At 39.5% G+C, this 14,104-nt stretch overlaps 1 protein-coding gene across 2 annotated transcripts in view; it reads right to left on the bottom strand.

Annotated features, from left to right (window-relative positions):
* Window positions 1-14,104, bottom strand: part of cfap77 (cilia and flagella associated protein 77) — a 165,420-nt gene that overhangs the window by 138,224 nt on the left and 13,092 nt on the right. For both annotated transcript variants that reach the window (XM_028808568.2, XM_051931802.1), the window contains one exon: window positions 12,813-12,940. In XM_028808568.2, the coding sequence (XP_028664401.2) occupies window positions 12,813-12,875 (63 nt within the window). In that variant the 5' untranslated portion in view covers window positions 12,876-12,940. The remainder of the gene's footprint in view (window positions 1-12,812; window positions 12,941-14,104) is intronic.

The raw sequence follows: 14,104 nt of genomic DNA, 5'->3' as shown, positions 1-14,104 counted from the left end.
ATTGTTAAATGAACATTTACAGTATGGTACACTGTATTATTCCACAAAGGGAAATTGTCTTTTTGTGTGACCTTTGGGGGTCAGAGCGCAACTGCATATATGAAAAGTGTGGACCCATATGTTACTTTCACCCTAAATATTTAGCTGCGTGGACATTTCCAGCCTGTTATGTTGTGTTAGGTTAGGTTAGGTTAGGTTGCGTTGCGTTACAGTCTATCTTCACCTGTTCACTCTTATGTCAGTCCAGTTTTCCTTTCCACATCTCAAACATTTGAATGACCGGTTAACTGGCGAGTCTAAACTGGTCCTCCTTTGCAAGTTCTATATGTACCATTTTAGTAATACTACACTAATAGTACAGTAATGCTTACGAACGCCTAATTGTATGATTTCATCTGGGCTGGAAAATGTCTTTGTTTGGCGAGCACTCCAAACTTCTACAAATCTTCACTTACATCGGCATCACAGTAGGACAAAAACTTTACATAACTTTCAGGGGGGCTCTTCAAGGGAGGATTTCATTTTATTAATTACGCCATCATCATCTGTGACTGTGGAACTAAACTGTGTCGTGTTTGCCATTTACTGTTTTGCGTTTAGTGTGTTGTTAAATTTCTTCCCTCTCTTCAATATTAATAATTTTTGTTATTTACTACCCTAAATATATACACACACGTATTATAGTAAGTTAAATTTTGTAAAAAGTTACAGTTCACTAAAGAACTGCTGAACTACACACTGTCTGGGGGACGCCGCGCATCTCGTCTCGGCAGCCACCCTCACTCGCGTAATTTGCTTGCTCAGTGATCATTCTGTATCACATTTCTCACAATTTTTTGACTCTTATTTTAATTTAAGAGTGACAGCCTTGGTATCACAATCCCTCCTAACCCATTAACAGCCGTGTTCGGTGTTCTTCCAGATGGACTTGAATTGGAGAAGGACAAGCAAACGGTGATTGCACTCACTACACTTTTAGCACGCAGACTTATTTTGTTAAATTGGAAGAATCCTAATTCTCCTCTTATAAGTCAGTGGGAAACCGATGTTTTATATTATTTGAAATTGGAAAAAATCAAATTTTCAGTTAGAGGATCTGTACAACATTTTTTCAAAACATGGCAGGATTTAATCAATATTATTTTAGAATAAGAGAAATAACTATTATTGCATTTAACTCCCTTCTCCATCTCTTATTTACATAGATATTTACTTCTGCCTTTATTTTGTTTAATGTTGCCTTATTAAAAAGCCTAAAGCAATTTTCCTTTAGCTAAGCTCTCCTTCTCAGGGGTGGGGTTTGATTAGTCTTCAAATTTGTTGGGTTATAAATTGATCTGTTTGTATGGAATGATTACAATGAAAATTAATAAAATAAAAATATTAATTTAAGAGTACTGTATAATTGTTAGACCAAAACATATTCATAGATTTTTCACATTTGTTGGGGTCCTGCTCATCTAAACCCCAGCAAATCGCAAGGGATAACTGTAATATAAAAAATCTGGACAAGGATACAACCAATAAGCAGGTCACGTTTGCAGATTATACTCTACTTGTATTGTAAGTGTGCAGGAGGATGGATGGCTATCCCGGCGAGGATCAAGGAGGATTTCTTGCCTAGATTGGCCAGGACACATTGTAATTCCAGTCTTGGCTATGATGCTGGAAGGAAGAATGGACTGGTGAGGGCTGAAAGCCGAGAGCAGTTCATCCCCCCAATTAATAGGGGACAGTGTTCTTCACAAGTATTTCTAGTGGACACCCGCAAGGCCTCATGGGAATTGAAGTCCAGAAGTGCAACCCTGTAGGGGTCCTTGGTTTCCATGTGACCCGGAAGTGCTTCCAACAAGGTACAATGTGCCACCGGAAATACTCCCAGGTCCAGCTTAAAAGGAGCCCATCGCCATACTTCTAGGAGTCAGAGTCGGGAGGCAGCGGGCAAAAATCTCGGACGGAAGGAAATAAGAGAAGGCATCAGTTTTGTGATTGTTTTTGGATCTATTTATTGTATTATTGCAGCTGGTTAGATTAAAAATCTGTTTACTGAACTCGGAGTTGTGTTGGGTCTTGTGTTTCTAGGGTTTTGGGGGCTCAGTTGGTACCCCCTAATGCTCCCACTATCTTATGAAAGTGTGTATTATTTTTTTTTTTAGTCTGTATACTATTTAATTATCATTCTTAGCTAATTTTGACTTGCTCTTCTTTGCTTATAAATATTTTTTTGACATCTTGAAAAGCACTTTGAGTTACATCCTGTGTCTATAAAATGTGTAGTAGAAATAAATGATGTTGTCGTTCTATCAAACAACCTGCAAGGGCAGATAATGGAGAATGAGCTACAGTAGATTGTGACTGGGGGACTTGGACTTGGCAGATTTGTCGATGAAGAAATTTAATGGAAATAAATGCAAGGGAGTACATATAGGAAGTAGAAATGTTAGATATGAATACACAATGGGAGGTCCAGAACTTGAAAGTACCCCTTAAGAGAGGGATTTAGGAGTTGTAGTGGACTCATCACTATCAACATCCAGACAGCAAACAAAAGCCAATTAGAAGGCGAACAGGATGTTAGGACATCTATCATGATGTGTGGAGTACAAGTCAATGGAGGTTGTGCTGAAACTGTATAACACACTGGTGAGGCCTCACCTCGAGTGCTGTGTGCAGTTTCGGTCTCCAAATTACAAAAAAGAAAAAGACAAAGCAGCACTAGAGAAAGACCCAAGGAGAGATTAGGCTGATTTGAGACTGAGTGGTACGAGCTATGAGGACAGACTGAAGGAGATGAAGGACTTTAAGCAAACTGAGATGAGAAAAGAGACATAATTGAACTTCTTGAACTCTTTTAGGGCAGATGTCGACTTTTGTCACACAAGGGGTTGAGTGGAGATGTCACCGGGGGTACAGGGTTGTAATCAGCTGTGAACAATCACAAAATTCGGCATAATATTTTAGTTTGACTCTCGTTGCTAAAAGGAAAGTTAGCTTTGTTGGTTTGACAGAGATTCCCTATGCTTGTGTGAGAAGTGACAAGCAAACAACGGCAGAAAAAGCATCGACATCTGATAAGAGGGTGAAGCAAATGTCAGTCAGTCAGTCATTTTCCAACTCGCTATATCCTAACTACAGAGTCACGGGGGTCTGCCAGAGCCAATCCCAGCCAACACAGGGCTCAAGGCAGGAACAAACCCCAGGCAGGGTGCCAGCCCACCGCTGGGCACACACACACACACCAAGCACACACTAGGGACAATTTAGGATCACCAATGCACCTAACCTGCATGTCTTTGGACTGTGGGAGGAAACCAGAGCACCCGGAGGAAACCCATGCAGACACGGGGAGAACATGCAAACTCCACATAGGGAGGACCCAGGAAGCGAACCCAGGTCTCCTAACTACCACTGCACCACCGTGCCTCCTAGTAAATGAAATGTATCTGTAAAATTAAAGTAACCGAATCCCCTTTCTTTAAGCTTAAATTCCATGTTTATTTGACACATTATTGTAGTTGAGGATACACGTACGTCAATTCAACTAATTCTTATTTCTCTACGTATGAATGCAAATTGTGACCAGTGGTGCATTTCAATAAAGACAAAGCACACAACACGTCTGATAAGCGTGTATCTGTTCACTTCTTAACGCAGAAGGTAAGCAAAGTTCTAATTTTGGGTGATTACATTTTTATTGCAATCTTAGAGTTAATTATATTGTTCTATTGAGAACAAAGAAAAAGATGTTTTTCTGATGTAGGGTGAGCAACGTCTATCAAAAAAGTATAAATCGACTTCCATAAGCTCACAAAAAAAACTGGCATTTGGAAAAAACAACTCAATTTACTAAAAGTCTTCAACTTTCTTTCCAAGAATACAAAGGTGTGGAGACCCTTGCGAACAAAGGGGGGCGGTTCTTTATGCAAACTATCATACAGTACTTTATGCAAATCTGGGGTATTCGTGTACATAACACTTCATTATTTTAAGTGATATCAACTTAATTTAACTGCGTGGAGGGAAAATGGGAGTGCCACGTTTTCAAGACTTGAAAAGTATTAATTTTGAGTAAGATGAACATGAAATAAGAGAGTAACGACAACAGTCCTTCAGACGGATTGTGCTTCTGGTGAAAGAAAATATTCTCATTGCTTTCTTTAAACACAAATTAATCGGGTTAGTGTGACGTCTCATAAATTTAAGTCGATATAACTAGAATGAGTTAACTAAAGTCAGCAAACACAGCTATTGTAAATTAAAGTAACTTAAAGTATGAATTGAACATCCCCAACAGTTCATTTTTTGAGTGCAGGATAAACAAAAACAGAATTACCTTACAGAACAGCATCACTAATGGAGCGCAGCTTACGGGTTTTTTTTCGTCACTACATATAAAAAAATGACACACTTGCTTAATACAAAGAAAATATTAGGTCACCCCGAACAGCATAAAATAGGCCTATAAGACAGCATTGTGTAGGTCTGGAGAAATTCTAGTTGCCAGTAATAAATGGCCCAGGAGTAAAATGGAACTCCTGACAGAATTGTACAACCATAAACTGTGACTTATTTTTCATCGCAGCACCGTAATGCCAGGTAAGATCATTTATCTTTGTCCCGCGGCTTGAGGACCGAGAGCTCTGGAAGTGGGTATACAGGCAAAGCCGTCGTCGAGCCGTTTTCTCACTGAGCTTCGAAAGAGATAAATGGTTTTCTATAAAAAATGAGAGTCGAAGCTGCTGGGAGAGATACACGAGTGACAAAATCCTTAAGAAACCCAACACCGTCTTCATCTTTTAGAAAGAAAGAAAAAAAAATAACAATAATAAACTTTGGGGTCGCGCGCGCACCGACGCGAAAAGTAAAGTACGGGACACGGGACCAAAGTGAGCAGGTGCACGCGCAACGCCGTGGAACGGTCTTTATTCAGAAAAGGTCCGAGATAAAGACAAGATTTATCAGCCGTGTCACCCAGCAGCTCAGCGGCGATGCAAAATACACCTGGGTCAGATTAAAAAAACCAACCGCGCAATGACCTGAACTCCCAGGTGCTTTGGCTTGACATTTCTGGGTAAAGAGCTGACTTGCTCTTTTTATTTTTACTGTTAAAGCCTTAAGGAATACGTATCTACAGCAGATGTATTTTAACTACTAAAAATAAAAGTACAATTCCGCAGGTTTATATTAGTTAAATTTTAAACGAAAGTGTAAACTGATAAAAGAACCTCCTAAGGTTTCGTGTTTTCAATCGTGCCTGACGTGCACCTAACGGAAAAGGCCGGCATGAAGCAGCAGATCTTAACTTGCATCACACTGCCACCCAGAGGTCTGTGTTTCACATTGCAGCTAAAGGGCCTTCGAAGAAAATAGATAGATAGATAGATAGATAGATAGATAGATAGATAGATAGATAGATAGATAGATAGATAGAACATTAAACCATAGATAAGAAAGGCACTATATGATAGATAGATAGATAGATAGATAGATAGATAGATAGATAGATAGATAGATAGATAGATAGATAGATAGATAGATAGATAGATAGATAGATAGATAGATAGATAGATAGATAGGGTAGGGTAGGGTCCCTATCCAGGTGGTTCATCGTGTGGTGTGTGTGGCAACACGATATCAGCGCAATGCCCCCACCACCATTATTATTATTATTATATTTAAACTTACAAAAAGAGAATAAATTATAACTGGTTAAAGGTATTTTTTTATAACAGGAGAATAGGCATTTTAATTGAGTTAATCATGGTTATTTAAATTCTGTAGATAAATAGGAAAGTTCATAACTAAGACATAAAAGGCATTATATGCAAATATGTATTGATATGAAATGCATAATATACTAAAAAATAGATATGTGACATATCTAAAGATGCTGCAATATAGTATATTAAAGGTGCTGTATATTGGATAGATAGTGAGATATGAAATGAACTACAGTATATACTTTATTAATTGCTGGATAGATAAATTAAAGAGGTGATATATACAACATTGATATAAAAGATGCTCTACAGTACACTAACAGGTTTAGACAGGTAAATGTGAGAGGCACTAGATACTATATTTATACTAAATTTAAAAGTACAGCGTGCTGCCCGAAATCAAGAAAAGTCATAAACGCAACTTGGACGTTTATAACGCCATATCTACAACAAAGGTATTAACTACGAGTAGTAACGATAAAAAATATAGTTGTAGTTTATACTTAAATCCTATAAAGGTTGACATCTTCCAAGAAATGCCACGAATAAAGGTAAAAACGTTAAACTACATCAGTTTCTATCATACATTTCCAAATCCTTGTGACCCTGTAATCCAGGTCTACAGGTGACTTCTGGTGCGCTTAGATATGTCGGCACCGAGATAAGTGCGGTGCAGGACCAAAGGACATGCCCTGCTGTCACAACAAAAACTGCGGTGACGTATGGTGCTGTGTCTCTGCAAGTGGATATTATTGCATAAAAGTGTTCGTCAGTGAAGAGCCAAACGAGTACCAGAGGACACCTAGTGGACATCAAGAGAAAATTCATTCAGGATCGCAAGGTGGTGTTGCAGGCGGCAGTTATACAACCCATCTCAATCGGAAAGCTCTTCCTAACTCAAAAGACCAATTTATGAGTCGCGTGGCTGAACTGGAGACCCTCACAGGAAGAAACGATTAGCAGATCTAGACGAGCGAGAACATCTAATCTCTAAAAGGAAGTCTTATTTAAAGACGTTCATCCATTCCTAATTTTAAGGCAGAATCGCAGGGCCAGTCCTCTTAAGGGGAAGGAACAAACTCTCCAAAGACAGGGCACACACACCCCGGGACAATTTCCTGATATCAATTACTACAATTACCACTCTCAATCATTTTGGTGTCGCGAGCTACTTTTTTCAATTTATGTGTCTTCACGACCACCAAGGAGTACCTCCTGGCAAATCGAGCGCGATTGTGAGAGCGGCGACCCGCCGTGACCAATCATGACGACCCACTTCGTGACTTTCCGCTACCCTCTACCAAATATAAACTCGCGACCACCAGGGGCAGCCCAGTGTATGAAAACACTGAATTACTACGCACGCAACTTTAAAACTAGCGAAATAAAAAGAGCATTTGATGGACAACACACGCAAAAACAAAGAGAAACATGAGTCGCGACCTCCAGAAGATGTGCGTGGTAGCGCTAACAACTGCGCCGCCTTGCAAATTACAATCCGTGTTTTTCATTCCATATGGCAAATCCAGTGCTGAGGTTCACTTTTGAAGTGCTAAGCTCAACAATAAGTCAATTCATAAGAAAATATCATACAATCAATCGCTAAGTTACGCGCGGGTTCGGTTAATTGGCGACTCTAATATAGGTGCGTGAGCGCGCTTCAGTTAGACGAGCGTCCAGTCTTGGACTGGTTCCAGAATTCCAGAATTTTCCGCTTGGAATTCTGGCGTTGCCTATACAATGGAAGAGTTGGAAGATTAAGAGAGTATGAACAATGGATGAATGGATACAACTTTTTTTTTAATTGCTATAAGTCGCAAATAACAAAGTGGAGATGCAAGGTGGTGGATGAAGGTGGTATAATAATGCACTCAGGATTGTATGGACACTGACACTCTGACCAAGATTAAGACTATTTTGGATGGATGGAAGTACTGTACTGAGTCTATCACTAATGTTTTTGGTTTTTTTTTTTTACATTTAGCAGTCCGCATAATCGAGTGAACATCAGCCTGGTGGGCTGTTTTAACAACAAGCGTTAGAGGGCAGCTAACAAAATTGACTATCACAAGTGAAGAACTCAGAACAAAATGCCAGCTTGACTTTCTTGGTTACAAAACCAAAACTAACTTATCTCAGAAAGTGTTACCACATCCTGGCATTTGAGGCCCCACCACTGCAGGACCCCGGAGCAAGCCTGCTCAACCCTGGTAACCTTGGCGTGGTAAGGGTGGCGTTTTCATGCAACAATAAATACATAGCTTTGCTTAATGTTAAGAAATTAGAATAGAAAAAAATCAGTTTAAGTATGAAGTATGACATTGCATACATATAGTACTTTATTTATATACTGTACCACCTTTTTTTTTTTTACAGAATTCACTGTCTTAATCTTCTTTATTTATTTATCTGGTTTGTACAATGCTATATACTGTATACGCTGCCGTTCTTTATTATATTCTGTAAGTGCCTTGAGCATGGGAAAGGCGCTATATAAATAAAATGTATTATTATTATTATTAATGTTTTCAACATAAATATTTCAAATTTTGCTTAATACAGTTTGCACAGCCTCGGCGCACCACAAGCTACTGAAAACCAAGATGATGCATGCACCTTCCAAATGTATCAACTTATGTTTGTTATTTTTGAAAGTTTTTTCATAGTTTTATGTATTTTCTTTTGCTATAATAATTATGTAAATGGACCTCCATTCCATGTGTTTTGTGGATGGAGCTGAAGAAGGCAGGGCCACCCTGCTGGGTTGTACCCCTTTCTTTATCTGAAGGCTGTATTGACTCAAGACAAGACAGTCATTGTCTAACCCACTTAGTCCTAAACAGGGTCACGGGGGTCTGCTGGAGCCTATCCCAGCTAGCATTGGGTGCAAGGCAGGAATAAACCCTGGACAGGGTACCAGTCCATCACAGGGTGAACACACACACACACCAAGCATGTACTAGGGCCAATAGCATCACCAATTCACCTAACCTGCACGTCTTTGGACTGTGAGGGGAAATCCACGCATGCAGACATGAGCAGAACATGCACACTTCACACAGGGAGGACCCAGGATGAGAACACTTGTCTGCTTACTGCAAGGTAGCAGTGCTACCACTGTGCCACCCGGATGAGTCAGTAAAAGATTTGAATTAAAAATAATTAGAGAATACAGGCAGGAGTCAAAATCAGACAAGACAGTTGACCGGCCATTAAGTTCCAAACACTAAGTAAAATCAAAGTGTTTAAACCAAATAAATGTTACTTTTGTAAATAGGAATACTTAAATCAAATAAGGAAATGCATATCAACACAGAACTATGGAACAGAATGTGCCAGTCTTGATGCTGGTACTCCAAATGTCATACGTCACATACCTCCAGGTAATTCTGGGAAAGATTACCGTGGCAACGGCTGATGTGATTCATAAACAAACGGCGATGCTTTACTATAAACCATATGGTGCCACAATATGACATTAGCCAAACTCAACTTTGTAAATATTGCATAAAGCAAGAAATTCATGTGAAAGTCTTATTTTGGGATCTAAAAACTCATATTTCATATACAACATATAGTAGGGAGGGCAAAAACAAAAAGAAAGAAAATGACATATTATAACAGAGGCCAGAATGAGAGATGCTGATGGGTCATTGGTTTGTATCCGTGGATTCAGTTTCTACAGTTTCAGGTCCTGCCTTGTGCTCTGTGCTTGCTGGTATAGGCTCCAGCCCCCCACAACCCTGCTCAGGGTAAGCGGGTTTACAAAGCAGTGTGATATTTCCTCTATTATTTTAACTGAAACTGATTACATTACCATCAACATTGTCTCTTTCTGTCCTGTATGTTTTTTTACTAGGATTTTGGAGTCATAGTGGACTCAATACTGTCAACTACCAGACAGTGTTCAGAAGCCATTAAGAAGGCTAACAGAATGTGAGGTTAAACACTGAAAAAAATATAACATTGGTGTTGTTCATTCAACGTAACTTTTCTCTTTCAAGCAACTTAAGATTAGTCATTTAGTGTTGTAGCTTGAAATATTTGGTTTCAGATCACAATCAAAGTAAAAAAAAATGTTTGTACCAAAGTAAGTTAGGGTGGAGGGAATAAACATAAAAATCCTATTTCAGTTAACTTAATATTTTAGGTTGTTCGTGTGCTGTGTGGGAGGGGCCATTTATATATTCTTCTCGTCGAACTTTCCAGCGTGCCAAAAAAGAAGAACACTTTCCCGAGTGGAGTGGATGTGGCTATACAGATCTGGTCATTTTCAGCAGCAGACTTTTATAACGGAGGATTTCTGGTACGTAACCCTGTTTCTCAACTGTTAATTTTAAGTATATGAACTCATAATAAAACATACTTTCAAGAAAGCTGTAGAAATGAGTGATTTTCCCCTTGGGATTAATAAAGTATCTATTTATCTATCTATCTATCTATCTGAAATGTTTAATAATTTTTTGTTGTATATTTAAGATTTACACTGCAAAATGCTTATGTATTTGCACATTTTTAAATAATGTAAAAGCATTGGAATGTGTTATGTTCATAATATCTCTAATAGCATAAAAACAGGTTACAACCAATAAACCATTTTAAATTGTAACAACTTAAAAACCAGATTTACTTCAATATAAAACAATGAATTACACCCAATCACTCTAAATGATTTGCCTCAACTTAAAAATTGTGGGTTCAATAAGATAAAAAGAATTATATTGGTTCAGATTGAAAATATTAAGTGTGAATCATTACCTTAATTATTTTAAGTTGAATGGAGGTTATACTTTTTTCAGTGTATCGTGCCCTGCTGTCTAGAGTAGAAGTCCAAGGAGGTTCTGTTCCAAGTTTTATAACACACTGGTGAGGCCTTATCTGGAGTACTGGGGGCAGTTTTGGTCTCCAGGCTACAAAAAGGACATAGCAGCACTAGAGAAGGTCCAGAGAAGAGTAACAATGCTGACTCCAGGACTACAGGGGATGAGTTATGAAGAAACATCAAAAGAGCAAAGCCTTTCCTTTACAACGAGATCCACAGACACATGGAATAAGTGAGCAAGTAGTGTGGTGGACAGTAGGACTTTAGGGGCTTTCAAAACTAGATAGATAGATAGATAGATAGATAGATAGATAGATAGATAGATAGATAGATAGATAGATAGATAGATAGATAGATAGATAGATAGATAGATAGATAGATAGATAGATAGATAGATAGATAGATAGATAGATAGATAGATAGATAGATAGATAGATAGATAGATAGATAGATAGATAGATAGATAGACTTCATTAATCCCAAGGGGTAATTCACATACTCCAGCAGCAGCATACTGATAACAAACAATAAATTAAAGAGTGATAAAAATGCTCAACTTGATGTTAATTTAGAAGAATGAAATGAAAAAGGACTGGTGAGTTTTGTTGGGCTGAATGGCCTGCTCTCGTCTAGATTGCTCTAATGTCCTGCACAATTCGTTCGGTGGCAGTTTAAATCGATCACTACAGTCCATAAGCACACCATCAGTAATCCATACACTTCTAGGTTCCTGTGTGTGCCTTCTTATTGACTTTCTTATCCACTTCACCAGAAAAACCAAAATGGCTTAACTTACTGGTAACACTGTTAACAGGCACATTCATCTCAGCTCGGGCAGAGTGTTTGTCTCTCCCGTCATGATGCTTGTAACAATTTAAATAAATAAAATAAAGTTTGATATTACGTAGTGTGACCGATGGCGGCCGGTGCCATTATCCAGCTGGGACACCTCCATAATGGAGGTGGGGGACAGAGGGAGATGGCTTAGGAAGGGTGTTATCTCAGCAGAGCTGATATTTGGCAGCCCCCCTGGGGTGCAACAGCGCCTCGGATTCCCACAGGGCTCTATGGGACTTGGTATTTGTCAGCTCAGCCCTGTTGGGTTTGGAGGTGACGCAGGAGCTACAGAGCCCTATTTTATCAGGCTACCACCATACCTTGGAGGACTTCAGGATCTTGCGAACAAGCCAACCAGTGTACTCCTAAGTACAGCATGAAAAGGGGCCGCCAGCCTTCATTCCAGGAGCGGGAGGAGTTGGGGGACAATGCTTGCGTGGAGGAGTGCAGAAGGAATGAGAAAGAGAAGTGAAGCCAAGGGTGGCGGTGAAGTGAAGCCAAGGGTGGCGGTGAAGTGAAGCCAAGGGTAGCAGTGTGCCGTGTGTACCCTACGGACTGTGTAGTGTGCTGCTGGTGTGGGAAACTTGGGTAACGTTTCTCACGCTAAAATCAACGTGTGCTGTGTAACACTTGTGCCTGCGTCTTGTGTGTTCAGGGGTTTGTCGAGGCTGGAGCGCCCTGGTGTTCACAGTTAGTAGACAACCAAGGACTATATTATTCCATTTATGTGGCAAAATCTCTACACGATAATGAATCCTGAACCAAACTTCAGACTATTTATTATTATTTATTTATTTTTTTACCATAGTGAACTCTGTCAGGTGGGCCTACTCACTCAGAGTCACACAGACTTGGGAACTCAACTGTCAGCCAGGTTTGTCTCGTGTCCACTGCCGATATATTATCTACCTAACTTCCGGATTCATTTTCAGCGACTCGTTCCTTGCTCATCGATGACATCTTGTTTTATTTAGACACCCAAACATTTGGAGGAAGTTCACTTCTCATTTGTCCATAATCATATTTGCTCTTTGAGCTGGAGGATTTTCATAATAACCAAAGGCAGTCGTGTTTCAGGATTTCTGCGGATTATGGCGCGGCTTTCACGATACCTGGTGCTCAGCCGCGCTCTCTTCATACTTGACCTCACTCGAGCTCAGGGAGAAGCAGCCGTGCTACATTCTCGTCTGTTTTCTCCGCTGTTATTCCCACAGCCTCGTTGGAATCCAAAAAATAAATAAATAATGGATAACGCTCAATAACAACAAAAAAAGGTTAAATCTCCTAAAGAGAGGCGGACGACAGGCATTTTTTTCATGCTTGGAAGAGTAACATTATCCCTAACAGGCAGATGCCAGACATTTGTCCCAGCTTGGTGCTTTGTCAATGTAGTGTGACTAATCTTTGAGAAGTCCCACAGCCCAACTCCTTACCCTCATTAAAAGAGGATTAGACAGCATGGACTCCCTGACCACACCGATTCTCGCAGGCTCCATTCTACCTTCCCAATCTGATCGAGCCAGGAGGAGTCGACAGGGAGGCGTCAATTTCACAGTCGAGCCTGAAAAAGGAAGAGAGAGAGAGTGTGAAAGGGAAAAAGGCTTTGGTAAGTGAAGATGGCCGCTGGGCTGTAATTACACCATGAGCCATGAGGCAAAACCTCGAGTGAGGGTTCAAAAGAGGGGGCTCTGAGCCAGTGGCGTTATTTGGTATGGTTGGGGCCATACCAAAACTTTCCCCTATGCCTGTGCAGACTTCAATTACCTCACTAATAATGTCTGTCCTTCTTTAGCTCATGACTAACGAGACATGCAAGTTCAGGCAAAAATCAATGATGTAGTGGGATGGTGGGGCCTGGTGTGTGTTGCCTGCCATCAGATCAATGAGATGGCGTCCTAATATTGTCATCAACTCACAAAATTCAGCAATATAGATCTAAACGTTAAGTAAAACGAGAGCCTCACAACTATGAAAGAATATATTGGATAAAATTAAATACACAAATAAACAAATGTTATGTAAAATGTGACAATATATAAGTAAAACATAATGATATGTTAGCATAACTAATTAAATGTGTCATAAAATACGCTATGTGTTGCTTACTTATTTATGTATTTATTTATTTACTTAGCTGTGCTACCTGTCAAGGATGCTTTGAAATCTAAGCAATCATCGTAGACCCCAGAATTAATGTTTGCAGTACACCATCAATTAGAATGCATTTTGTAATCCGTGTAGTAATAAAATGCCTTGCATTTTTTATTCCAACAGATGGAGAATAAGAAACATTTGTAGTAATAAAATGAATTCCGACAAATGTTTGTGATGTGCCACCTGTTTTGGGTGACAAATGCAATGCATATATAGTGTATGTCTGTGTTATGCCCTTTCATATGGGATTTGTAAAACCAGTGTTAAAGTTTGTGATGCACCATCTGTTGGAATGACAAATGGAATTCATATGTAACTGTTATATGCCATTTGATATGGGTTTTTTTGGGGGGGACAGTTTCTTGTCTTCTTAGAGAGTAAAGGCTGGGGGGCTGTCAAAAAACAAGCCATTGAGGCATTCCCGTGTGATTATGGGGTATACAGGAAATAAATTGCTGTTGTTGTTGGAATGACAAATGCAATGCATATGTCTCTGTTACCTGTTATTTGGTATGGAATTTGTAAAAGCAATGTTAATATTTCTGATGTACCATCTGTTTGAATGACAAAT

The sequence above is a fragment of the Erpetoichthys calabaricus genome, chromosome 9 (genome assembly GCF_900747795.2).
Source record: "Erpetoichthys calabaricus chromosome 9, fErpCal1.3, whole genome shotgun sequence".
In the NCBI taxonomy this organism is placed as follows: Eukaryota; Metazoa; Chordata; class Cladistia; order Polypteriformes; family Polypteridae; genus Erpetoichthys; species Erpetoichthys calabaricus.
The sequence above is the reverse complement of the archived record's forward strand: the minus strand, read 5'-3'. Positions and strand labels throughout refer to the sequence as shown.